The sequence below is a fragment of the Musca autumnalis genome, unplaced genomic scaffold, assembly GCF_047663935.1.
Source record: "Musca autumnalis isolate F117 unplaced genomic scaffold, ASM4766393v1 scaffold_4, whole genome shotgun sequence".
NCBI classification, from domain to species: domain Eukaryota; kingdom Metazoa; phylum Arthropoda; class Insecta; order Diptera; family Muscidae; genus Musca; species Musca autumnalis.
Genome location: NW_027411977.1, coordinates 106,036,488 through 106,064,448, shown reverse-complemented (window position 1 = coordinate 106,064,448; position 27,961 = coordinate 106,036,488). Strand labels below are relative to the sequence as shown.

Below are 27,961 nucleotides of genomic sequence, written 5' to 3'. Positions count from 1 at the left end.
TTTTAACAAAAACGTTTTTGTTTTAATATATTTAGGAGTAAACGTAAAGAATTTTGTTTCAGTTTTTTCTAAATATGTTACAACTTTGTTGTAATCATCGATTGATTTCAAAATAAGTGATTGTTTTTTAATCTTATTATTTTGTTTTATTTTAAAGTCATTTATTTTGAGACCATCTTCAATAAATTTGACAAGTTCATTAGAACTAACATCAAATATGTTGATGGGTGGTATTTTTTTATTTTTGTTTTCATTTGTTTTATTCTGGTTATAATTTTTACTCTCAGTTTCAGTTGAGTTATTTACATTTTTATCTGTCCCGTTGTTAATTGAGTTTTTTGATGTTGTTGGTTTTTCATGTTCTTTATGAACATGTTTTACGAAATTCTCTAAGCACTCACGATTGCAATCATTCTCATCGAGAGTGTCTAATAGAGCATAATAATTATTACTTTTTTGTTGTTTTGCCATTGTATTTTCGAAGTTCTCAGATCTTCGTTTTATTGCTACTTGATGAACATTTTCTTTTGAAGAATTTTTTAATTTATTATTGTCACTGTCGAAATTTGAGTTTTGAGCCTTAGGCTCACTCATTTCTATTATTAGTTTTTTTAGAGTCTATTATCTCTTTTTTGCGTTTACAATTTAATTTAATGAAATACGCGAATGTTATACGCGTGAACAAAATAAATTGTTGGTAAAGCAAGAATATTTTTTTCTCCGCAGTACGTCTGTCTATCATGACAGTTACAAGTGAACTCCCAATACATCTCGTAGTTACTATTTTTGTATTTTCTACGCTCATCCATCAGTTGAAGTATCTCTTCAGTCATCCAACTTTTACTCTTTGGTTTTGTGTAGTTTCCAAGCGTGTTACGTGCAATTGAATTGATTGTGGTCTTCACACTGTTCCATATATTTTCCACGTCATTCCTGTTGATATTGATTAATTCTGTGTTGACTTGAGAAGAAACGTCAGACCTTATTATAGGATTTTCGAGTTTTCCGATGTCAATTTTTCGATTTCGTGCTTTATTTGACTGGCGTGCTAGTTTTATGTGCATTTTTGCCATCAGGAGATTGTGGTCAGATGGTACATCTGCGCTAGGGTATGTTGTGACCTTTCTTACAGACGAGCAGTGTCGCCTGTTTATAAGTATGAAATCTATTTGGTTCCTTATCACATTGCCGACTCTATCTTGGGGGGATTTCCAAGTATATAACCTTCTTGGCGGCAGGGTGAACAGAGTATTGGTAATTTTCATTTTAAATTCCTGGCAAAATTCGATGAGTCTGTCACCTCTTTCATTTCTATCTCCTAGGCCATATATTCCTTTTACTCCTGCAACTATATCGCTTCCTACCTTTGCATTGAAATCGCCTTGGATTATGGTTATTTCATGCGGCTTTGTTATTTTAATGAGTTCTTCGACTTCAATGTAAAACGCTTCAATCTCGTCATTACTTTTATCTGCTGTAGGTGCATAGACTTGAATTATATTAATGTTGACTGGTTTTGCTGATATTTTTATTATCATAGTTCGATCAGATTTTGGAACGAATCCGATGACACTTTTGGCTATATGTTCCTTCACTATAATGCCAACTCCATTCCGATGATTTCTATTCGAGTTACCTGAAAAGTATATTTTGGCATTTTGGGATACAAAATCTCCAGTGTTTGGCCACCAAGTTTCACACACTCCCAGTATGTCCACATTGAGTCTATCCATTTCAGCTATGGTATTGTTGAGTTTTCCTGCTTCATATAAACTTCGAATATTCCATGTACCAATATTCAGTGTCTTTTTGGTTTTACCTCCGGGGATTCTTAGCACCCTCGAGTTACCGGAGATTGAGGGCCGTGTGTTTATTTTTTAAATAAAAATAAAAGAACTATTAAAGAAAAGCCTATTCTATGTGCAATAAAAGGGCCAAAGGAAGCCGCAGAAAAGTGAACAACTGTTGAAAATTATTATTGCGAAGTAATTTCTATCTCTTCACAATATTAAAATCAAAATACCAACAAAAATACAGTTTGTCAAGTAATTGTTTTCGAACCAAGAAAACTAACATTTTTCTGTATTAATTTATGAAAAATGACTGATAATTGGGATAAAAATGTCGGGTTTTTTGCAAGAAATAGTTGGTAGACTTATTAAAGACAAGATAGGATGTATAAATAAAAAATTGACCCACGTAGTCCAACAAAAAATAACGAAAACCCATAACTACATATAATTCAAGCTGTCAAATAAATGTTTTCGAAATTTAATGGAGGTTCCAAAATAACCCATATTTTTGCTAAATTCTTGAAAATCATGACATTTTATGAATGTTATTCTTAAAAAGGGTTAACTACTAACAAGTATCAACAATATTAGGCATAGAATATCCCTACTAGGAGGGTTACCATATGGACCAAGGGAGTACCAGGTCATATTACATGTAAACAGGGTCCTATAGGTCTTAAACAGGAAATATCCGAAAACTAAGAAGTTTTATGAGTTTCTTTAGTTCACTAGGATGGATTGTCATCAACTAAAATAAAGATTATCTTCAGAATAATAAAATCAGAAGGGTTGCCAGATGTACGAAAAAGGTACCAAGTTATATAAACAGTAAATGAGACCACCTAAATCCATAACCAGGGCTTAAGATTTGTTTATTTAACTCAAATTGAATTAAGGGATAAGGGAATTCTCCAACATAAACCAAAATATGACATAAAAGTACAAAAATCGCTTAGGAATGAATATATAAGATATTGTCAGTCTATACTGATTTTTAATAGACCTCCGATTTCAACTGTTAATAGCCAGTTCAGAGGAATTCTCTAAGTTTTTTGCTTCCATGCTAACACTGAAGCATTATTTACCCATTAACATAATTTTTCGCTTAAGAATGTACTACAGTAGTACTGCAGAGTACGCGAAATGTGTCCAATAGGACGAAGTATGCATTTCTGAAAATTGTCGAAAACTTTATCCCATACATTTCTAAGCAATATTGGTCTCCTACTGCGATATTTCCGATTATTTAGTGAAATGTCATTATCTCTTAATTAATTGTAAGTAAAAAAACAAACTTCGGTGCCCTGTTTTGGGGCCTAGGTGGCCTCGTTCACTGTTTATATAACCTGGTACCTTTTTAGTCGATCTGGCAACCCTTCAGATCTAATTATGCTGTAGGTAATATTTATTGTATTTGATGGCAGTCCATCCTCGTGAACTAAAAAACTCATAAAACACCTTAGTTTTCAGATATTCCCGGTTTAAGACCTATAGGACCCTGTTTACATGCAATATGACCGGTACTCCCTTGGTCCATATGGTAACCCTCCTAGTAGGGATATTCTATGCCTAATATTGTTGATACTTGTTAGTGGTAAACCCTTTTTAAGAATAACATCCATAAAATGTCATGATTTTCACGAATTTACCAAAAATATGGGATATTTCGGAACTTCACTACATTTCGAAAACATTTATTTGACAACTTGCATTGCATGTAGTTATTGGTTTTCGTTCATTTTTGTTGGACTACGTGGGTTAATTTTTTATTTATTCACCCTATATTGTCTTTAATAAGTCTACAAACTATTTCTTGCAAAAAACCCGACATTTTTATCCCAATTATCAGTCATTTTTCATAAATTAATACAGAAAAATTTTAGTTTTCTTGGTTCGAAAACAATTACTTGACAAACTGTATATCCCACCTGTTCAACAAAAGGGTAATAACTCAAAATTTTAAAATGTTCACTATTTATTAAAAAATGATACATAATAATCAACTACACCCACTGTAAAAACCTCCCATTATTTTGTCTACTCTTTCGTAAAAAAATACCGTTATGTCACTCTTCATATTTTTAGAGTAACTACTGATTAGGGCTATAACCAAAAAAATACCACACCAGTACCATGTGCGGAATATTGTCCTGATAACGAAAACTCGTGTTTTAGATCGATTCGGTGAAAAAAAATTCCGCACCGACTGCGATTACTAAAGCCCTTTTGATATTTTTATACCCTCAGCCTTTAGGCTAAGGAGGGTATATACACTTTGATACGATGAAAATGTGCCTCATCGAAATAATGGTTTTAGACCCCAAGTATGTTTGGACGATATGTGTTTCAGACAATTTGGATTCGATCTAGCCATGTCCGTCCGTCTGTCTGTCTGTCCTGCTGGCTGGAGCGCACGATAACTCTCGAACGGATGAACCGATTCGGTTAAAATTTTGGCTTTCGTAATATTTTGCCCAAACTTAGTTTAAGATGAGCTAGATCGGTCCACTCCTTCCGGTACCTCCCCCACAAAAATTCGAAAATGTTCCGAAAGTTTGTGCGCACGATAACTCGTGAAGGGAGTGATCGATTTGGTCCATACATTGTATAGCGTAAACTTTCTACCAGAGTAATATGAGGTTCTAATATGGTCTCAATAGGTCCACTCCTTCGGGTACCTCCCACACAAAATTTCGGAAAAGTTCATTTTAGGGCCATCTCTCGAATCGCTTTGATTTTTGTTTTAGCAACTTGTATTCACTGCCCTCCATAAGACGGTACAAGTTTCATCAGGGGCAAGTCCATACTTCCTGAGAAAATAGCATGAAACTTGCAAAAAAACCCTATGACGCCGTGTGAGGTGGTTAGAGCGAAAGATAACTCTCGAACGGATCTGCCGATTCGGTCCAAAATATGTCATTAGTAATATTTTTTCCAAACATAGTTTAAGTTTGAACATAACTCATATCGGTCCACTCCTCCCCCACAAAATTTTGATTTTTTACAGTGGCAAAAGTTTTTTTAGTGGCAAGTCCATACTTCTTGAGCAAACAGCCCGAAGAGTGTAAAAACCCCCTATGGCACCATATGTTGTGGCTTGAAATCCACTTCCATAACGGTCAATGTCGATCCATTCCTTTTAGTATCTCCTCCGCAAAACTTTTGATCTTTAATCCTAATCAACATTTTCGTCGGTTCAAACGCCCAACATTTTTAAAACTTCCTAAATACATACGTATTTTGAGAAAAATGTGTTTCAATATACACAGGCTTAGGGTATATCTCTGTCGGCAAAGCCGACTGATACTTTTTTTACTTGTCTCTATTTAAATTTTTAAATTTGCTTTGTTTGAATAAATAGTAATAGAAAACAAATATAATTCTCACAGGCAAAGTCATTAAAAACAGTCTGTAACTATCGCGAATTCATTACAAATGACCAGATATTCTCTTGTCTGATATGTAAAAAAAATTACTTACTTACTTAGCTGGCCCATTACAGAACATTTGTTCTATAGGCCGAACTAAGAAAATATCTACATTTCTCACTGTCTATTGCTTCTCTTTCTAGAATACCGCGCCTTGTCATCTCTTCATCCACTTGTTTGCACCATCTATTCTTTGCCCTGCAAATTCTGCGTGCACCGCCAAGCGGCTCATATTTATACGTCTTTTTAGTGGGTTCATCATCGCTCATTCTTATGATATGGCCTAGCCAACGCAATCGTTGCATCTCAATACGTTTAACTATATTGATGTCGTTATATAGCAGATACAGCTCGTGGTTCAAGCGACGTCGATATTCACCGTCAACGCAGATTGGTCCTTAGATCTTTCGAAGAATTTTTCTCTCAAACACACCAAGCACTGCCTTATCTGCTTGCGCAAGTACCCGGCTTCGGGTCTTCCCGCCGTTTACCGCCAGACCCACCTACTTCTTTTACTGATCGTCCCATTATGTCTATATCATCAGCATAAGCAAGTAACATGTGGCTATTGGTGTAGATTGTGCCCCTTCTTTTGACGTTTGCCTCTCGAATAACCTTTTCCAGCAGGATGTTGAATTCTTCGGAGAGGTTCTTTCCTATTTTAACTGAGGAAAAGTCATTTTACAAAGCCGAATGATCTTTGCAGGGCTACCAAATTAAGACATGGCCTGGAATGCCTTTGAACGTAGTGGGCTGTCGAAGGCTGCTTTATAATCGACAAAAAGGTGGTAGGTGTCGATCTGCATCTCTTGGGCCTTCTCCAGGATTTGGCGCAGGGTAAATATCTGGTCAATGGTGGACTTGCCAGGTCTAAAGCCGCATTGGTATGGCCCAATTATATCGTTGACCATAGGCTTTAGTCGTTCGCACAATATCCCTGACACGATCTTGTAGACAATCGGGAGTAGACTTATGCCCCTATAGTTAGAGCATGCAGTCTTATATCCTTTCTTATGGACGGTGCACAGGATACTTAATCATCGGGTACTCGTTTTTCCTGCCAGATGGTGCTAACTAGCTGATGAATACACCATATCAGCGTGTCGCCTCCGGTTTTGAACAGCTCGGCTGGTAAGCCATCGGCTCCTGCTGCCTTATTATTCTTCAGCCGGTTTATTGCTGTCTTTACCTCATCTTTGCTGGGCGGTATACATTCAATACCATCTTCTGGGATTGGATCTGTGGTATCTTCGTCGTCTTCGCTGCTGTTGGATACCAACAGCTTTGAAAAATGTTCTTTCCATATCCTAAGCGCGCGATCTGTATCAGTTACCAAATTACCTGTACCAAAGCCATCGTTTGATGCTTGACTCTTTTGTAGAATTTTCGGACTTCATTCTGGCTCCTGTACATCTCGAGTTTTTCACACTCCCGCTTTTCCATCTCTCTCTTTTTTCTGTGTAAAAGACGTTTCTCCTCTCTCCTTTTCTCCCGATACCTTTCTCATGCGCTACGCGTTGCTACGGATTGTAAAATAGCCCTATATGCCACATTTTTCTCTTCGGTAGCAGCACGACACTCCTGATCATTCCATGGATTCCTTGGTGGAGGTCTTTGGTATCCAAGTATGGATTTTGCGGCTGTTTGCATGGAGTGGGCAATGCTTTGTCATTGCGCTGATATGTGATCGAGATGAGGAGTGCTTTTATTAAGCAATTGGGCTAGTTGAGTGGAATATGCTGTGGCTATCTGTTGTGATTGCAGCTTACCGATGCCTAACTTTCGTGTTGTGTCTGTTCGTACTTTGTTTGCTACGTTTAAGCGGGTGCGTACCTTTGCTGCAACAAGGTATTGGTCCGAGTCTATGTTTGCTCCTCGGAACGAACGCACATCCAACACGCTCGATGAATGTCTTCCATCTATCACAACGTGATCAATTTGATTTCTTGTTTTCTGATCTGGAGTCAGCCAGGTGCCCTTATGGATGTCGAGATGTTGAAATCTGGTGGTGCTAACTACCATGTTTTTTGCCGCTGCAAAGTCTATCAGCCTCATGCCATTGTTTCACTGTGGAGACTGAATTTTTCGGCTGTTGGGCCAAATATATTTTCCTTTCCAATTTTGGCATTAAAATCGCCTAGAATAATTTTAATGTCATGGGCAGGACAACGGTCATATGTTTCTTCTAAGCGCTCATAAAATATATCTTTGGTTTGTTCGTCCTTGTCTTCAGTGGGATCTTGAGCGCAAATAAAGCTGATGTTGGGGAATTTTGCTTTTATTCGAATTGTAGCAAGTCTTTCATTCACGGCTGTGAAGCTGTAGACTAGGGGTTTTAACCTCCGACCAACTACAAATCCGCAACCAAACGTATGCTTTATGTCATGGCAGCTATAATACAGTGCATCACCTTTAGGTGTTGTTGTGACGCCTTTCCCATTCCATCGTATTTCCTGTATGGCAGTAATGTCGGCCTTGTACTTTTCAAGTACATCTGCCAATGCGTAAACTGCACCTTCTCTATAAAGTGTGCGAACATTCCAGGTGCAGATTCGCAGATCATGGTCCTTAAAACGTTTGTGGGGGTCGTCAACTTTAGAGGGATTTGTTTTTCTTTTCTTTTGTTTTTTCATAGTAGGCTGCTTTTTCTAAGGGAGGGTTATTAACCCGGCGCCCAAACCCAAGTTTTGAACGTTCTTATGGGTGAACGCGCGGCACATTTTAGCTCACTACCTTTAACGGATGTTAAAGGCAGCTCTCCAGGTGACACCACGGGGTCAGTGTCCACTTGAGATGAGAAAGGGACCAAGATAAATCCTGGACTTTGCCATGTTAAAGCCGGTCAAGACCGTTCCTTGGTATCTCTCATCCCCTACGTCACCCATGTAAAATATAAAATTCGCGATTTTATAATGAAAAACAAAAAAAAGCAATATTCTCGAAGGTGTAATATATCGCGATTTGATAACAAATTGGTCAAGAATGGTTTGATATAGATTTTAAATTAAATTAAAACTATTAATAAGTTATTACGAAAAACGTATATGAATTTTATTAACAAATAAAATAAAAAAATGCATTACTGAACTTCAATGCAATTGGTGCGGAAAATAGAGAAAAAATGACACCGTATTTCATAGTAGTTTTTCATGCTCTACACGGCTATGCAGTGGTATATTTGATATTCACAAAAATTGCAAAAAAAATATAACCCTACTACTACATCAGCAGTTTATTGTTTCTACTGAACAAGTACAAATATTTTATAACCCCATGGAAGAGTAAATAACAAATGTCATTCATTTCGGTGGGATATTGACGTCACAATCTTCATAATTACAAAAGTCTGGAGGTACCGTTCTAAGGGGCTATATTGAAACATGGACCATACCGACGAATTTCAGTCAGAAATGGATGCTATATGTAGGCGAAGACATGTACGGACCAATTTCTGGGGGAAAGTTTTATACTACGAACGAAGACTAAATACCAAAATTCGGCCATTTTTGTGGAATATTAAAGCCACAACCTTCAAAATACCAAAAATCGGAAGGTACCGTTCTACGGGGGCTATACTAAGGCGTGAACCGGTACCGAAAATTTTCTGGGGAAAGTTGTATACCCACAACGAAGTCTTAATACCAATTTCAGTCATTTCGGAGGAATATTGAGGCCACAAGCTCCAAAATATCGAAAATCTCGAGGTATTGTTCAGTGAGGGCTATGTGTACCTATACTGACAACTTTCATACGGAAATTTTGGTACCCCAAATGAAGACTAAATACCAAATTTCAACAATTTCGTTGGAATATTGATGCCATTAACTTCAATATACTGGAAATCCGGAGGTACTGTTCTATGGGGGTTATATGAAGGCGTGGGCCTATACCGAGAAATTTCAGGTGGATAGTTTTATACCCCAAACGGAGACGAAATAACACCAAACAACCTAAGAGTAATTACAAAGCTCTATTTTAAAAATTGCGCGCTGTATCTTGATTTCAACAGACGGACAGACAGACATGGTTATAACGACTTAGAGTTTTACCCCGACAAAGAATAATATACTTTGTAGGGTCTCCGGTAAATATTTTGATGTGTTACAAACGGAATGACAAATTTAATTATTCCCTCCATACCCTCTGATACCCTTTGGTTGATATCTGAAGTCTGAAATAAACTTGAATCTTTATACTTATACCCTCCACTACGAAATATTCTGAACTAAAACAGTTTTCTGTTATGAAATAACCTATGTATATAGTTTGTAATGGGAGAGTTTACTGATTGATCGCAAACCTTAATCCGTAAACTGCACTTAAACATAAATTTTGAACATACTCGGGGGCGTACCCTATGGACCATTTTCGAAGTTAAAAAACATGTGGACAAAATATTAGGAGATTTGGACGGAATCCGTTGTTCCGTTCAACATATATAGCGCTTACCATTTTAGCGAAAAGTTTGAAACCTGTGTGGGGGAGGTATCCGAAGTAGTGGATCGATATGGCTCATCTTCAAACTTGTACTAAGTTTGGTAAAAATATTACGAATGCCGAATCGGCTGATCGGTTCGAAAGTTATCGTGTGCTTCAGCCACTACACATGGTACCATAGGGATTTTTACGCCATTCGGAAAGTATGTACTTGCCCCTGAAAAAACTTGTACTGTCTTAATGGGGACAGCTAATAAAAGTAACTAAAACAAAAATCAAAACGATTTGGAGTAGGTTTTAAACAGAACTTTTCCGAAACTTTTTGTGGGGGGTACTGGAGAAGTGTTTGCAATAATAAATGTGCGTTTTTTGCGTGAAATTTAATTATAGTAGAAGAATAACTCTGACAAATTTTCTTCAACTAACTCACAAAATAAATTAGATAAAAATATTTCTTCTTACAAAAATTTTGCTTTTATTATTATTATTTGCTTTATATATATTTTTGTTTTTGCTGTAATATGCAAACCGGTAAGCAGATTTGTATAGTTTAGATTTCATTTAAATATTCGTGATGTTTAGATTACGCACATATTTTTTTTAAATATTTTTATTTTATTATTTGAGTTTTATTAAAACAAAACAATTCTGTCTTATTTTCCGTGAAAATCTCAGTAATCATATAGCATGTAGGAAACCAAATATTGATACCTATTATCAATCTAATCAGAAGCGTTTTTTAAGATTTTTTAAAAAATTGAAACCGCCATAACTTTTTACCAAATAACCAAAATCCAAAAAATTTTTTAAATGAAGTATTAAAAAATTCCGTCGTTTCCTCCATTAGCATAAATGCTGAGGGTAGAACTACTAGGAGTAATGAAACTTTTCCAAATTATGAAGCTCTATCGTAAAAATTGCGAGCTGTATCTTGACATAAACAAACGGACGGACAAACAGACACGATTATATCGACTTAGAAATTTATGCTGATCAAGAACATATATGTGGATTTCCGCGTGAAATCGGTCTGGTACTCGTTCTTCCTGCCAGATGAATGAATACATGTTATTAGCGTGCCGCCTCTGGTTTTGAACAGATCGGCTGGTAAGCCATCGGCTTCTGCTGCCTTATTATTCTTCAGCCGGTTTATTGCTGTTCTTTCCATATCCTGAGCACACTCGATTCTGGATCCTGAACATCTCGACTTTTTCACACTCCCGCCTTTCTAGTTCTCCATTTTTCCAGTGAAAAAGATGTTTCTCTTCTCTCCTTTTCTCCCGATACCTGTCTTGTGCGCTATGCGTTGCTTCTGATTGTAAAGTAGTCCTATATACAATATTTTTTGCTTCGGTAGCAGCACGACACTCCTGGTCATACAATTGATTCCTTGATGGAGGTCTCTGGTATCCAAGTATGGATTTTGCGGCTGTTTGCATGAAGTGGGCTGATATGCTATGGGGACGAGGAGTGTTTTCATTAAGCAATCGGGCCAGTTGAGTGGAATATGCAGTGGCTATCTGTTGTGTTTGACCATTGGGGACCCTAAATGCTATATTACTGCCAGTTTGGAATGAAAATATAGATATATTATCCAGGTCTATCGGGTGGAACCGTGATATGGAGACTTTTCCAAAACGTAGACACCATATTTCGTGGAGAAGTTTTTTGGCCACATTTAACACTAAGTAGCAAACTACATCTAATTTGAGATAATGTCTATAAAACCTCAAATACCTGAAATCTGACGTTACTGTTATATGGGCCTATTCCAAAACGTGGATCTATATATATCCACAATTTTTGGATATTCAGTCTAAGAATATAGGTAAAAACTAAAAGATACCTGGAATTGGGGAGTACCATTATATGGGGGCTATTTCAAAACGTGGGTCGATACAAGCTGTATCTTGATTTCAACGGACAGTCAGACATCGTTTAAAAATGGAAAGTTAATCTCACTGTAGATAATATAAAAACAAGTAAGCAAAGGCTATAGTAGGACAGGGCCGATCATGCGTTACCCTACACCAATACCCTGCGAATTAGCTTTCAGCAAATCAAAATTCCTTTTGGGCAAATAAAGTTACTGTAAGAAATAACTTTGTGGTGTCTGCCACCTTATCACATCAAGTTTAAATAACAATATAATAATTGATCCACAAACATCCCAGAAGGGACAGGGGTGCACCACGATTCATATTACATGAATGATATGAGGCCTACAGTTTATCGCCGAGTCCCAAAGGCGTGTCTTAAGACACCACCTGTAGAGGAGGTTTACATGTATGAAATACTCAGAAAATGTCACCAACTTTACTGAGGGGTATTTTGCCATCGTTGGAAATTTTATATTGGCTGGCCGGGAATCGAACCCCCGACCTACAGCGTGCAATGCGGGTGTGTATACAATTGTACCATGTTGGCACCACTAAATAATTTTACTATGGAAATTTGAGGAAGTTGAAATATAGCTCCACTCTATAGCATAATATTACCTAAGATTTTTTTTGTATTGATCATATTACATGTATAGGATGTCTATTCTTTAAAAATCAGAATATGTAAAATGTCCATGTTATGACATTTCGTGGTGCAATAGTACCAAATTTTCAACGGTGGCATTTCCTGAGTATCTCAGTCATGAAAAACTTCTTTACAAGTGGTGTTTTAGGACACGCCTTTCGGACTCGGCGATAAGCTGGCAGTCTCATATCATTAGACATCGGAATCCTATGCAATGCTTATATCGTTAGGAATGTCGTAGAGGTAATATGATTAGACAAAAACTCGTTTTATAACCAAATAAAACGAATTAGTCAGCCACTGAAATTACTGACATTCTGTATTAAGTCATGGTTGAGAGTATACAACTTTCCACCTGAAATTTGTCGGTATAGGTTCGCGTCTACATATAGCTCCCATAGAATGATACCTCTCGATTTTCGGCATTTTGATTTTCGGCAAATGGCTGAAATGTTGTATTAAGTCTTCGTTGGGGGTATAAAACTTTCGAACTGAAATTTGTCGGTATAGGTCCACGTCTTCATATAGCTCCCATAGAACAGTACCTACCGATTTTCTGTATTTTGTAGGCTATGGTCTCAATATCCCTCTCAAAATGGCTGAGAGAGGGTACTAAGTCTTCGTTGTGGGTACTAAATTTTCCACCCGAAATTTATCGGTATAGGTCTGGGCCTTCAGATAGCTCCCCATTTGCGACATTTTGAAGGTTATCTGAAGAGAATTTTAAACAGACAAAATGTATGTGTACATTTTAGAAGATATTATTGAAATATTTATTGCATACGAAAATATGTAAAATAAATAAATTTTACATATGCATAATTTATACATTTTGCATATATTTGCATATGCGACATATTTCGTTTGGAATTTAATCAGATGCCAAAAATATGCCCTTTCCCAAAAAATTTAATCGGGGTGCATTCACTAATATGAGAGAGGGTTCCCTTGTCCCTACTGGAATTTTTGTGAAACAATTATATATTTCTAATAAATATTCTTAAATTGGAAAATTGGCGTTGTTTAGCCTCTTCTGCTACATCTTTAAATTTTGGACAATTGGACAAGTAATACGCTAGGGCTCCGAGCAATTTGCGAAACAGGAAATTTCTTTGTCATGATAGAGAGGTGGTTCTTTTCACAAAACTCATTATATATTAGGCAGTACGCCCGTTATCAAGTACGCATATTATTGCGATTTTCATTAGAGGAAAGGTCAGTAGTTATTTTTCCACATATAAGCGACTTTACCGGTTTATGCCCTCAAGGGCATAGTAATGGCCAATTTCACCCGCTAAGTAATATCAGATCATCATCCATCATTTTAGGCATCTTCTTCGACCTAAACCCTTATCTCATTCAAAATTTCGTGACTATTGAGCTATAATTGCGACTTCTAATGTGTTTATGATTACACTACAAGCAAAAAAACTGGATATATTACGCTGTAACTCTGTTATCTGTCCGCGTAAATCAACATAATTGGCATCAATGGAAATGGCAAGAGTTGGGCTTCCAAATATTATTTACGTTTGCGGAATGTGTCTTCCAGGAATAAAGATATAACCGTTAATATACCGGAATTTTCACACAAAAGTTGTTGTCCATTTAACCCTCTATACATCATCCGATCACCATATCAAATTGCAAGCATCTTCTACTTTTACTGTTACCTTGTTTGAATTTTCGAGGCGATCAGGCTATTATTGCGACCAACAGATCAGCTACAAAATCGGATAAAAATTAGGTTTTTGGTCCATTTCACCCGCTAAATATTTCATGATCATCACCAATAAGAATAGGTGTCTATTCTGGTTTGAACCCGACCTCCATGTAAAATTTCATGACGATCGGTCAATAATTGCGGCCTGGAGTTTGAGTATAATTTATAATGGACAGACGGACGGACACACATCTCAAAATCGCGTTATCTCGCCTAGATATGAAGATTGGTATACCACATTGGGGGTCTCCGACGAATATTTCGCGGTTTTACATGATTTTTTCCAAAACAAACTTATAATACCCTTTCCACATAGTGGTGTAGGGTAGGGTAGCCTAGGCTGACTTTTTTTTTATTTTTTTCTTTGAAGAACTTCAGAGGTGTATGCACGTTTCATTAAAAGTTAATTGAAGCGCACCACGTGAACTTAAATATCTGCCAGAAATACTTAGACTTCAAGTGAAATACTTACCTAATGGCAAGACTCAATATTTGTTGGTATAAGTGTTCGTTAATAAGAAACTATCGTCAGACTTAAAAATTGTTTAATTACATTTTGTCAGCTCCAACATCTCGATTAGTCCACATCATTCCTAGGTGGAAGTTAAATTCGTTTAATATTTTCTTTCGTTGTCATTGTCCCTGTGCCTCATTGTTGTGTGAAATAAGAACTAAAATACATTCGCCATTAAAAAGAACATAATTACATTGCTAATCTGATGAGTGGTACCGTTAAATGCTCCATACCCTAGAGTCTTGTTAGCACTCACATCTTTAATGAAAATTATTTTGTTTTTATCTTAACGTTCATGGCATATGTGCGCTAATAGAAATTCTTGTTTGTACATTATTAGTTTAAAAGAAGAAAAGAACAATGTTAAATAAGTTTATACAGGACAAGAAATCGTTCAGAAACACTCCGGAATTTATGTTTTACAAATTATCCATAATTGTGTTTGTAGTAATTATACATTTACTACAGTAAATAAAGTTTTCATGTTTCTAATTTTATAAAAAATACAGTTAATTATAATTCTCAATAATCAAATAATAATAATATTACAATCGTGATGAAATATTACATGGCAGAGAAGTTACGGACAAATGTAAACTTGGGAATTTTGCGAGACGATATTAAATAAACGAAGTTGACGTATTTGTTGCACGAATATATTTTGTTACAGATAATAGTTATTAATTTACTCATTTGGTTATAACATTTGTTCATGCTTTAGGGAACTTTAGGGCGACTGCATTCGTTTGACTTGTGCATCGACATTTTTGCCTTCACTTTCTGAGTGCTCCGTTCTTGGGTACATATTCAAAATCCCATATAAATTCAGTGGTGGATTGGAACTCTGTTGAACATTCTCATTTAGGGCTTTCAATTGCAGCCTTATTGTTGACAAAAGGGTGGTAAATATCGATCTGCTTCCCTAATCTGACGTATGGTGAAGATCTGATCAATAGAAGATTTGCAAGCTCTAATGTTGGACTAGCGTTTACACAACATGTAGAATACGCTTGTACAGACGATTGGGAGAAGACTTATGTCTCTGTCATTTAGACCTGACGTCTTATTTCAATAACTTTCAAGAACTCGACTGATAAACGATCAACTTCTGTTGCCTTATGAATCCTCCCTCTGGTGGCTTATTGTTGTATTGACCTTATTCTGCCTGGGCTCTTACCACATTGTCATCGTTACGTATGGATAACAATAGCTTGGAAAAGTTTTATTTTTAAATCTGAGCACGATATGTCTATCGGTTACCTTGGTTGTGTCCACAAGGGTTCGGCCTGTAACATCCCAGCAAAATTTGAAGGAAGGGGTTCCAGCGACGACGTGATTTCATGGCATCTTTTACATTGGTTCAAACCAAATCGTGAAAGATCCGATATTTTCATCAGCATTTGAACCAATGCAAAAGTAGTCGTGAAAGATCCCATCTTTTCATCAGCATTTAAACCCATGCAAAGGAAGTCGTGAAAGATCCGATCTTTTCATCAGCATTTTGTGTTTTTATTCATACATTTTTTTCTAAATATATAAGATTAATTATTTACAATAGATTTGATTTTGTCGGAGACTCGAAATCACAACAAACGTTGTTGAAACTCTCGTCGTAATTATAATGTCATTGCAAAGGGTTGGTGAAAATGGCATGCTTTGGATCCAAAAAGGAATAGCATCTTTTGGGGTCCACGCTCATATAAAATTAACCGATGAAGATGCTAAAAAGATGACATGCCAGCTCACTTTCACCCATGATTGAATGGCATCTTTGACACCGAACATTTCGGTGGGATATAAGTCAATCTTTAATAGGATGTTCGGACTCATTTGAATTGTATACATCTTCATTATTCCACACTCCGTTTTTACGTTTCTGTCGTTCTTTTCCTTATACCTTTTTTGCCCTATATACCGCATTCTTTGACAACCATGCATGCATTTTGCCCTTCCGCTGAACATATAGGGACGAGTATAGCTGTCACTTATACATTATTTACAATGTTTTTGTGTCATGTCATGGTTGTATGTGTTTTTTTTAAGCGCTAAGAAATAAATCTTTCGTTTATTTAACCTACACCTACCGACAAACTCACAGCCAAAATTTTGTACTTTTCGTGTACATTCCCCATTTCCCAGTCTACATCTTCACCTCGAAGTGTCCTGAAAAAAAAATCAGAAGGTACCGTTAAATGGGGCCTATACCAAAACATGGACCTATGTTAACAATTTTTGGTGTAGAAGTTTTGTGACCCCAGGACCACAATGAACAGCATCGGTATACATTTCCCTGAACTTAGACACAAATGTTGAACTTTTGTGGTGGAGGTACCCTAAGGAGAGGACCATTATGGGCTATTTTAAAAGTTCCAAACCAAATTGGTTGCCCCGTTCATGAGATATCGTGCATACCATTTGTTATTGTGGACCGGTATTGCCCATCTTTGAACTGAAACTAAGATTGGACAAAATATGACGAAGGCCAAATTTTGGACCAAATCGGTTGATCAGTTCGGGAGTTATCGTCCTCTCCAGCCACTACATATGGCTTTTCTACACCTTTCGGCTTGTTTTCTCAAGATGTATGGACTTGCCCCTGAAACGTCACAGTGGAAGCAGCGAATGCAAGTTGCTTCAAAAAAATCAAAGTGATTCGAGAGCAGGTTTTAAGTGAACTTATCGAAAACTTGTGTGGGAGTTGACAAATATAGTCCATATTCGAACCTGATCTATATCTGGTAGATATATTAGGATATGTAAATTGTGGACCAAGTCGATCACTCCCTTCAACAGTTATCGTGCGCAAAATTTTTCCGAACATTTTTGAAATTTTGTGGGGAGGTACCTGAAGGAGTAGACTGATATGGCTTATCTTCGAACTTAAACTGAGCATGGACAAAATATTATAAAGGTCAAATTTTGGACCCAATCGGCTGATCCATTCGAGAGTTATCTTGCGCTCCAACCAATACACACGGTGTCATAAGAGTTTTTGGAGCCTTTCAGACCATTTTCCCAGGAAATATGGACTTATCCCTGATGAAACTTGTACCGTCATGTTGCGGGTAGTGAATACAAGTTGCTACAACAAAAATCAAAGCGATTCTAGACCAAGTCCTTAACTGAACTTATCAGAAATTTTGTGTGGGAGGTACCCGAAAGAGTGGACCGATAGAGTCCATATTTAAGTCTGGTAGAAATTTTACGATGTGCAAAATATGGACCAAATCGGTTACTCCATTCAAGAGTTATCGTGCGCACAAACCGGTATAACCCATATAACCCATCTTCGAGCTTAAACTAAGTTTGGACAAAATATTGCGAAAGCTAAATTTTGGATCGAATCGGTTGATCCGTTCGAGAGTTATCGTTCGCTCCAGCCAGACAGACAGACGGACGGACATGGCTAAATCGACTCGAAATTGTCTGAAACACATTTCGTCCAAACATACTTGGGGTCTAAATCCATTATTTCGATGAGGCACATGTTGCCCGTATGAAAGTGTATTGCCCATCTTCGAACTGAAACTAAGATTGGACAAAATATGACGAAGGCCAAATTTTGGACCAAATCGGTTGATCAGTTCGGGAGTTATCGTCCTCTCCAGCCACTACATATGGCTTTTCTACACCTTTCGGCTTGTTTTTTCAAGATGTATGGACTTGCCCCTGAAACGTCGCAGTGGAAGCAGCGAATGCAAGTTGCTTCAAAAAAATCAAAGTGATTCGAGAGCAGGTTTTAAGTGAACTTATCGAAAACTTGTGTGGGAGGTACTCGAAGGAGTTGACAAATATAGTCCATATTCTGGTAGATATATTAGGATATGTAAATTGTGGACCAAGTCGATCACTCCCTTCAACAGTTATCGTGCGCAGAATTTTTCCGAACATTTTTGAACTTTTGTGGGGAGGTACCTGAAGGAGTAGACTGATATGGCTTATCTTCGAACTTAAACTGAACATGGACAAAATATTATGAAGGTCAAATTTTGGACCCAATCGGCTGATCCATTCGAGAGTTATCTTGCGCTCCAACCAATACACACGGTGTCATAAGAGTTTTTGGAGCCTTTCAGACCATTTTCTCAGGAAATATGGACTTATCCCTGATGAAACTTATACCGTCATGTTGGGGGTAGTGAATACAAGTTGCTACAACAAAAATCAAAGCGATTGGAGATCAAGTCCTTAACTAAACTTATCCGAAATTTTGTGTGGGAGGTACCCGAAAGAGTGGACCGATTGAGTCCATATTGGAACTTCATTTAAGTCTGGTAGAAATTTTACGATGTGCAAAATATGGACCAAATCGGTTACTCCATTCAAGAGTTTTCGTGTGCACAAATTTTCCAAACATTTTCGAACTTTTGTGGGGGAGATATCGGAAGGAGTAGACCGATATAACCCAACTTCGAGCTTAAACTAAGTTTGAACAAAATATTACGAAAGCTAAATTTTGGACCGAATCGGTTGATCCGTTCGAGAGTTATCGTGGGCTCCAGCCAGACGGACGGACGGACATGGCTAAATCGACTCCAAATTGTCTGAAACACATTTCGTCCAAACATACTTGGGGTCTAAATCCATTATTTCAATGAGACATATGTTGCCCATATGAAAGTGTATATACCATCGTTAGCATAAATACTGAGGGTATAAAAAGATACTCGTGTGCATAATATAGCGTTCTAGCTCAATTATTGCGGACGCTAAAATGATTAAAACAGACGGATAGCTATGATTATAACCCTATACTATACCCTATACTTTATAGGGTCGCAAATGATTATTTCAATGTGTTAGAAACGGAAAAACAAAATTAATGCCATAGTATGCTGGATCGTGTAAAATCGACTGTAAGCGGGATATACCAAAACATGTATATGTTCGCAATTTTTGTTGGAGAAGTTGTATAACCACTGGGAAGTCTAAAAAACATTATATCCAATTTGAGCTGCAAATGTTTACAAAAACGTAGACCTATTCACTGCGAACTCTAAATACCAAGTTATAGCTAATTTGGTCAGAAAATTGGGTCTGATATATTTTCAGGTTTAAGTCTAGTCCCCCATGAACCGATATTGTCAAATTTTGTATATTTCGCTATTGGCTATTTGTCTATTGGCTAATTGTTTCAAGCAAAAACTATTTGGTGTTGTGTTGCGTTTTATTTCACCATTCCAAATTTACGGCCAAATACTCTTCACTCCCACCGAAAAAAAGCTTTCTTCCTTACCATGTCTTCTTTTGTCAATACGAAAATCAATTATAAACGTTAATAATCGTAATTTCTCCAAATAACACAATGTTCGGAACTTGTACGATTATAAGTTATAATTAAAGAAAAACGTTTCAATTTTCCTACCAAACACTATCTATTACTACAATATTAGGCAAATGTTTTAATTAAGTGTAATCCCTTATATCTTCTTTTCTCATTCCATCTCCATATTCTACGTCTTGAGAATTACCCAAATGAACAAGTAGATTTAATCACGTTTATACATTTAATTAACAGAACGTTTAATTGGCAATAATTTTGGCGTATATAAGTTACAAGCCTTTTGGTGGCTTACATGCCATTAGGGTTATTAAAATGACGTTACTAAATCTTGTTGCATTAGAGGAGCTATAATAAATCGGAGGTGTTATAGAGATGATTTTCTAAAAGTTGAGACAACTATTCGAGTTAAAGCACTTTGAAAATTAAAACCTCTCAAAAAAGCATACATACTGGAAAATACACTTAAGTGACTACAATGGCACAATATTACACCATATATATTTATTATACCAAGTTTAACTATTATTACATAACCTTTTGTCTACTCTCTACTTACTTTCTTACATATTATTTTTATCTACTTTCGACAGTTCTTCGCGTTCTGGTAAATCATCAATAGTGGCACGTTTTCTTGGCAATCGCTTCGAAGAAGCCTATACACCGACCATTGAGGATTTTCATCGCAAGTTGTACCGTATACGTAATGAAGTCTATCAATTAGATATTCTGGACACATCCGGTCACCATCCATTTCCGGCCATGCGTCGATTATCCTTTCTAACGGGTAAGTAACTCATGATGTGCACTTGTGTATGATAGAGAAAATCAGTGTGTGATGGGATTCTCATATTTGTCTGCCTGGTATGCGATAAATTATGTGACATGGTTAATACATGCAATTTGTTTGAATGGAATTATATGAATTTTATATGAAAAACAAATAAACGAGCCAATCCCATTTGACACACAATAATCGTATATTTATGACATACTTCTTTCATCTATTTCCTTTCCGTTTGCTTCTAGTTCTAGCAAAACTTTTTGTATGGTTAAACTAAATATAAATGCCACAAGCTTTAAATATCAAATATGATGATACACGCACTACATTTTCCTCGAGGGAAAATTTATTATTTATATAGAGAAGAAGTTGTAGATGTATCTATGAATTTATTTCTCATGTACATTCATTAGGATGACTCATTTTTCATGCACTATGTTCATTCGAAGTTCCAGATAATTATAAATCATTGAAAGAAATTGTTAAAAAAAATCTCAATATATCCGTAGTGTTATACAAAAACAATTACAAACAATTAAGAAGGCGTTAAGCTCGGCCGGGCCGAACTTTTTATACACACTACTAAGCTCTTACTCTACGTTAAGTGTAATTCTTTGGAGGAGAATAATATCTTAACTGATGATAATCACTTTACACCGGGGGTGATCAAGAAGAGAACAGTAGAAATGTGAATGTATTTTAGAAAACGCAAGTATTGTAAGTATATTAGTAAATTGGTAGATCAACAAATCAAAACATTTGATCTCTTTGTTACGCTCTTTCTTGGCAATCGTGTCAGAAGTGCGTAAATTGGCAAAAATCTTCGTCACCACAGTGTGTTGCGTGGGCGTGTCGGCATCATACTGATTATTTCCTGTGTGGAAGTTTTCTACGCATTGGGTTTCCAAAATACCAAGTTAAATCCACTTAAGAAGGAAAATGTAGAAACACTCTTTAAATTCTTTCTATCCTCTGACTAATCACAATACCAAATTACATTAATCTCCGTTCGAAAATTTGTCAAAAAGAAGAACATAAAATTCGTCAATACCGGTCCATGAGGGTTACTCTAAAACCTAGATATATGTACATATATGGATAGTTTTATGCGAGTTAGTTTTTTATCTTCTGGGAACGCAATGTGACAAAAATCTGCACAAATTTTTAAATTGGGTGGTACCTTAACATAATTTTTTGCAAGTGATATTTATACCTGTTATAATCCCAGCAAAATGTTCGATTCCAAAGATACCATTCAATCATGGGTGCAAGTGATCTGGCATGCCATCTTTTTAGCATCTTCATCGATGAATTTTATATGAGCGTGGACCCCAAAAGATGCTATTCATTTTTGGATCCAAAGTATGCCATTTACACCAATGCTTTGACATGTCATTTTCACCAATGCTTTGGCATGTCATTTCCACCAATTTTTTGGCATGACATTTTCACCACCGCTTTGCAATGACATTATCATTACGACGAGAGTTTTTAACAACGTTTGCGCGGTTTCGAGTCTTCTCCAACATCAAACCCATTTTAAATAATTAATCTTATATATTTAGAAAATTTGTATAAATAAAAACACAAAACACAAAATTCATCTCTATTGGATCGATGGAATGGGTTCAAATACTGATGAAAACATCAGATCTTTCATGACTTTCTTTGCATGGGTTCAAATGTTGATGCAAATATCGGATCTTTCACGACTTCCTTTGCATCGGTTCAAATGCTAATGAAAAGATCGGAATTTTCTCGACTTCGTTTGAACCAATGCAAAAGATGCCATGAAATCACGTCATCGCATGGAACCCCTTCCTTCAAATTTTGCTTGGAATATTATGTACCCATAGCTAAAACTTTAAAAAATATCGAAATCCTTGAGTGCCGTACTACGTCAAAATTTTATGGTGCACATTTTATAACCCCAACGAGGAATAAATACCAAATGTTTCCCATTTCGATGGAATGTTGAGGCCACACCCTTCAAAATACCAAAAATCGGAAGTTATCGTTCTATGGGGACTATATGAAGACGTGGGCCTATACCGACAAATTTCAGGTGGAAAGGTTTATACCGCCCATTTTGATGGGATATTCTGGCTAAAACCTTAAAAATAATGAAAATCGGGAGGAATCAAAATCAACCTTAAAAATACCTAAAATCCGGAGGTAGCGTTCTATATGCTATATGAAGACGCGGACCTATACCGAAAAATTTCATGTGAACAGTTTTAGACACCCAAGGAAGAAAAGTGAATACCAAATTTCAGCCATTTCGGTGGTATGTTGGGGCTAAATCCTTCAAAATACCGAAAATTGGGAGGCTATAAGAAGACCTGGACCTATATTGACAAATTTCAGGCGGGAATTTTTATACCCTCAAAGAAGACTAAATACCAAAATTTAGCCTATTCAATGCGATATTGACGCTAAAACATTATATCAAAACGTGGATCGATGTAGCCTATTTTCAATAGCAACATCCTAGGTGTAATAGATCTTTTTTAGAACTTGATCTTTTTATACCCTCCACCATAGTATGGAGGGTATATTAAGTTTGTTTTTCCGTTTGTAACGCATTGAAATACTCATTTGCGACCCTATAAAGTATATATTTTCTTGATCAGGGTATAATTCTGAGTCGATCTGTGCACGTCCGTCCGTCCGTCCGTCTGTGGTAATCACTCTAGCATCCACAAAAATGGAGATAGGACGCTGAAATTTTGGGAAAATGCGTCTTTTGTTTGCGGGCAGGTCAAGTTCGATGATGGGCTATATCGGTCCACGTTTTGGTATAGCCCCCATATAACGGTACCCCCCGATTTACGATATTTTGACGTTGTTAGATATATTTTTAGACCGATTTAGCTATAATTTGACATTTAGGGTTCTTAAGTGTCAATAAACTTATATAACAAAAGTTGTGGACATAGGTTCACGTTTTGGTATAGTCCCCATATAACGGTACCCCCCGATTTACGGTATTTTGACGTTTTTAGCTAAATTTTCAGACCGATGTAGCTATAATTTGACATTTGGGGTTCTTAAGTGTCTCTAAACTTATATAACAAAAGTTGTGGACATAGGTCCACGTTTTGGTATAGCCCCCATATAACGGTACCCCCAGATTTACGGTATTTTGACGTTTTTAGCTACATTTTCAGACCGATTTGGCTATAATTTGACATATTGGGTTCTTAAGTGTCAATAAACATATATAACAAAACATATGGACATAGGTCCACGTTTTGGTATAGCCCCCATATAACGGTACCCCCCCGATATGCGGTATTTTGACGTTTTTAGCTACATTTTCAGACCGATTTAGCTCTAATTTGACATTTAGGGCTCTTAAGCGTCACTAAACTTATATAACAAAAGTTGTGGACATAGGTCCACGTTTTGGTATAGCCCCCATATAACGGTACCCCCGATTTATGGCCTTTTGACGTTTTTAGATACATTTACAGACCGATTTATCTATAAATTGACATTTAGGGTTCTTAAATGTCAATAAACTTATATAACTAGTGGACAAAGGTCCATGTTTTGGAATAGCCCCTTATAACGTTACCTCACGATTTCTGGTATTTTTTCGTTTAAATGCACATTTCTAGACCGAATTAGCTATAATTTGATATTTAGGGTTCTTAGTGACCAAAAAACTTATATTCGAAATAATTATGGACGTTGGTCCATGTTTTGGTATAGTCCCATATAACGGAACCTCGGTAAAACGGATTTCGGTATCCCCATATAAGGGATTTTCGGCATTTTGAGAATTTTACCTACAAGTTTTAACCGAATTATCTGTAATTTGAACATTTGACATTTGAAATTCTTAGTGGTCACCACACCTCTCCACCAAAAATTGTCAAGAAAGGTCGATGTATTGATAAAGCTCCCATATAAAAGTACCTCCCGATTTTCAGTAATTTGATGATTTTAACTACAATATTAAACCGAACTAGCAGTAATTTGACATTTGAAGTTCTTAGTGGTCACAACACCTCTCCATAAAAAATTGTCAACATAGGTCCATGTTTGGATATAGCTCCCATATAACGGTACCTCCCAATTTTCAGTAATTGGCAATTTTAGCTACAATTTTTAACCGAACTAACTGTTATTTGACATTTGAAGGTTGTAGTGGTCACCACACATCTGCATCAATAATTTTCAACATAGCCCCAATATAACGATACTTCTCGATTGTAAAAATTGCATATTTTGAGTACTTTAAGCTGTAATTACGTCACGGGGGGAAGTCATAGGATCTTCATATGGTACTCCGGATATGCTTAGGGTGTCTACTATATAATCCAGTATTCAAATGTATAATACTAGCAAGTGCCCGCTACTTCGTTAGCGGAGAATTCACACTTTAACATTTGGTACCCTACACTACTTCGAATATGGCATAACTAAATCCCTTTAGTAATGAAAGTACTTAGCTCAACCGTCACTTCAATGTTCCTCGGAGGGGCAAAACAGTTGAATTGTACTACACTAAGCAGTATTTTATTAAACATGGCTCGATTATCTGCTTCCTTACAGTATTATTGGCATTAAAAATAAGTGCAAACAATGACAATTAGGAATTCAAATGTATGGAGCTATATCCAAATGTGTATTGCGATTCTCTAACACATTTTTTGAGTTACCGACAAAAATCGGTAAAATTAAAACGCAAAATTATAAATGAAAAGTTCAAATAAAAGTTGACAACACTGTTGCTATCGGTATAACCTTACGACTGCTTTTTATTCATCGCTTACTTACCGAAAAACATCGGTAATTACCAAAATTATAAGCATTTTAATTTTACGGACACTTGTCGGTAACTCTCAAAATTAGTTAGTGAATCGCACTACTGAAGCGATTTCATTACACATTTGTTATAAAATAGTTGTTTGGTGGATAGAATATACAGAATCGGGAGAATATATGGAAGCTATATCCAAATCTCAACCGATTCTCGTCAAAAGCAATATCTATAGTCTTTGGTCAAAATTGCGACCATCATAAATTTTAACCCGGATAGGATAAATAATGTGACAAAAGTGCATTAACGGATGGACGGGAACGTATAAATGGACTCAGAATGTAATGCTATGTAGATCATCGAAAGGAACCATTGACCTATTTCGTTTCCTTTTGCATGTTACATACAAATGCACAAATTGATAATACCCCTTAACACAGTGTGGTGTTGGGTATAAGAAAAAATTCTAAAATCGACAAACTTTATCATAAGAAGATTTATGTCCAGTTTCATTAAAACGATACATATATAAATTCGTTCAAACTACTACCAAACTTTTTTTTTTGAAAAATATATAAAAATTTATGAGTCATGTTTGTTTTCAGTCAAACAAATATTTTCTACAACAGGAGTTTGGTTGCTAGTAATTCGAACGGATTTGATTTCGAATCATTTTAGAGAAACAGGCCATTAATTAATTATTTTGTTTTAAAATATTCAGCGTTAATAGAAATCTACTATACTATAATCATTCAATAACCATTATTCAAAAACGCAGTTTTTTTATTCACTGAAAAGTAATGTATTGAAAATTGCAATTTTTCTGCAGAGCAAAAATGTATTTATTTTCGTTGTAATTTTAAATATGTAATGAATACTTTACACGATATGTTTTTACATATGTGTTGAAACTTTGCATATACATTTTGTATGTACATATTTAGGGTTGGTCGACTTTTGTCATTCTTTTCACATGAACATTGAGGATGTCCGAAGAAAGTATTCTGCGAAAAATGTATATATTTGACTGTTTTAGTTATCGAAATGTTATTTGTATAACATTTATCGTATCGGGACTTTCAGGAAAAGTTGGTCTTAATATAACGTATACCTACTTTGGGTATCAATAACAGCTTGTAAACTCCTGAGATTTAAAAAAATACTATTCGAAATGTCATATTTTATTGGTATTTGTGCCATTGATCTTTATTAAGTCTCTCATATTAGTGGGCTGTCTTATTCCCGACTTCTGTCTTCAGATGAACCCATAAATTTTCAATGGGGTTAATATTTGGACTTTGGACTTTAGTGTCGATGTCTTCATTGTAGTTGTATAACAACCAAGTCCTACGTAAATAAGATTTACGCTTGCCTAGACTGTCTTGTATTGGTAGAGTTTATATTATAATTTATAATTTTCAGTGTCCAAAAACCCAATTTTGACGTTGTCGATTAAATAATTTTTCAATGTTTCCTCCGAAATCCGTATTTTACCAAAGCCCTTGCTTTATATACAACCCCATGCCACAGAAAAGCGGATTGTATAGACAAAGGACTGTTCTCACCAATTTTATTAACATTGAGTTTGTTGACAGAACAACTGAATTAAAAATACAATTGTAATCAAATTTTGTTCAAACAAAACTGTATGTAGTTAGTTTTTGACGAAATCTACATCCTCAGATAAATGTATAAATGAAAATATTGCATTTTTTTTAAATCGCCTTAGAAAAACATTGAGTATTTTTGTTTGGGTCGGTTAACAGCATATAACATGATGCGGTGCTCTTGAACCAACATTAAATGAAAGGAGCTTACACCTGGGAATAAAAAAATCGCCTAAGCGCTTTTTAAATAAATCACGGTCCAAGTTCACATTTTTTGGGGGTTTTTAGGTTTTCACGCCCTATCAAAATGGAATAAAGAAATTGTTGTAGCATCGAAAATTCTCTACAAATTTGTCCTTTATGATATTTTTGTAGGTTTTACCATTTTTAAGATATAGATGTTCAGATTAGGACAATTCACTGACTGTATCGTCTCCATATGAAACAATGTCATGACTGCAATTTCCCTACTTTAACTTATATATCGCTAAAATGGTATAACCTAGGAAAAAATTACGAAATTTTCACAGCTATAAGATTTTTTTAGTCCCATTTTGACAATACATGCCGTTTTCAAGCAAACTCGCGGAAACCTAACAAAAAACCTAAAACTGTGACCTGAACTTCTGTCAAAAATGGTAAAACCTAGGAACAAATCGTATGAGTAATCATTTGTCTATACGATTCATATCTTAACATCGATTTCGTTTTCAGAACAACTCAATTAAAAACACAATTTTAAAAACATTTTGTTCTAACAAAAACTGTATGGGGTTAGTTTTTGACGGAATCGACATCTTCAGATGTAAAAGAAAATCTTGCAATTTTTCTCAAAAATCGACTTCGAAAAATGTTGAGTATTTTGGTTTGAGTCTGTTGACAGCACTCAACATGAGTAATCCTTTGTCTATACACTTCATTTGTCTATGCCCATACCATAACTTACAGTTCTCCGTACTTTACAGTATGTATTGCATTTTTATTTCCCAGGGCTGTGAGAGGGTTGCGCCATATTTTTTTGGGTTCCGTCGTAATAGTGCAACATAATTTTCATCTCATCAGAAAATATAACGTCATCAAAGTACTTTAACGGGCTT

At 36.0% G+C, this 27,961-nt stretch overlaps 1 protein-coding gene across 2 annotated transcripts in view; it reads left to right on the top strand.

The window, feature by feature from the left end:
- The window catches only part of LOC141401259 (GTP-binding protein Rhes), a 310,203-nt gene that overhangs the window by 230,566 nt on the left and 51,676 nt on the right, over window positions 1–27,961 (top strand). For both annotated transcript variants that reach the window (XM_073981337.1, XM_073981338.1), the window contains exon 4: window positions 20,296–20,489. In XM_073981337.1, the coding sequence (XP_073837438.1) occupies window positions 20,296–20,489 (194 nt within the window). The remainder of the gene's footprint in view (window positions 1–20,295; window positions 20,490–27,961) is intronic.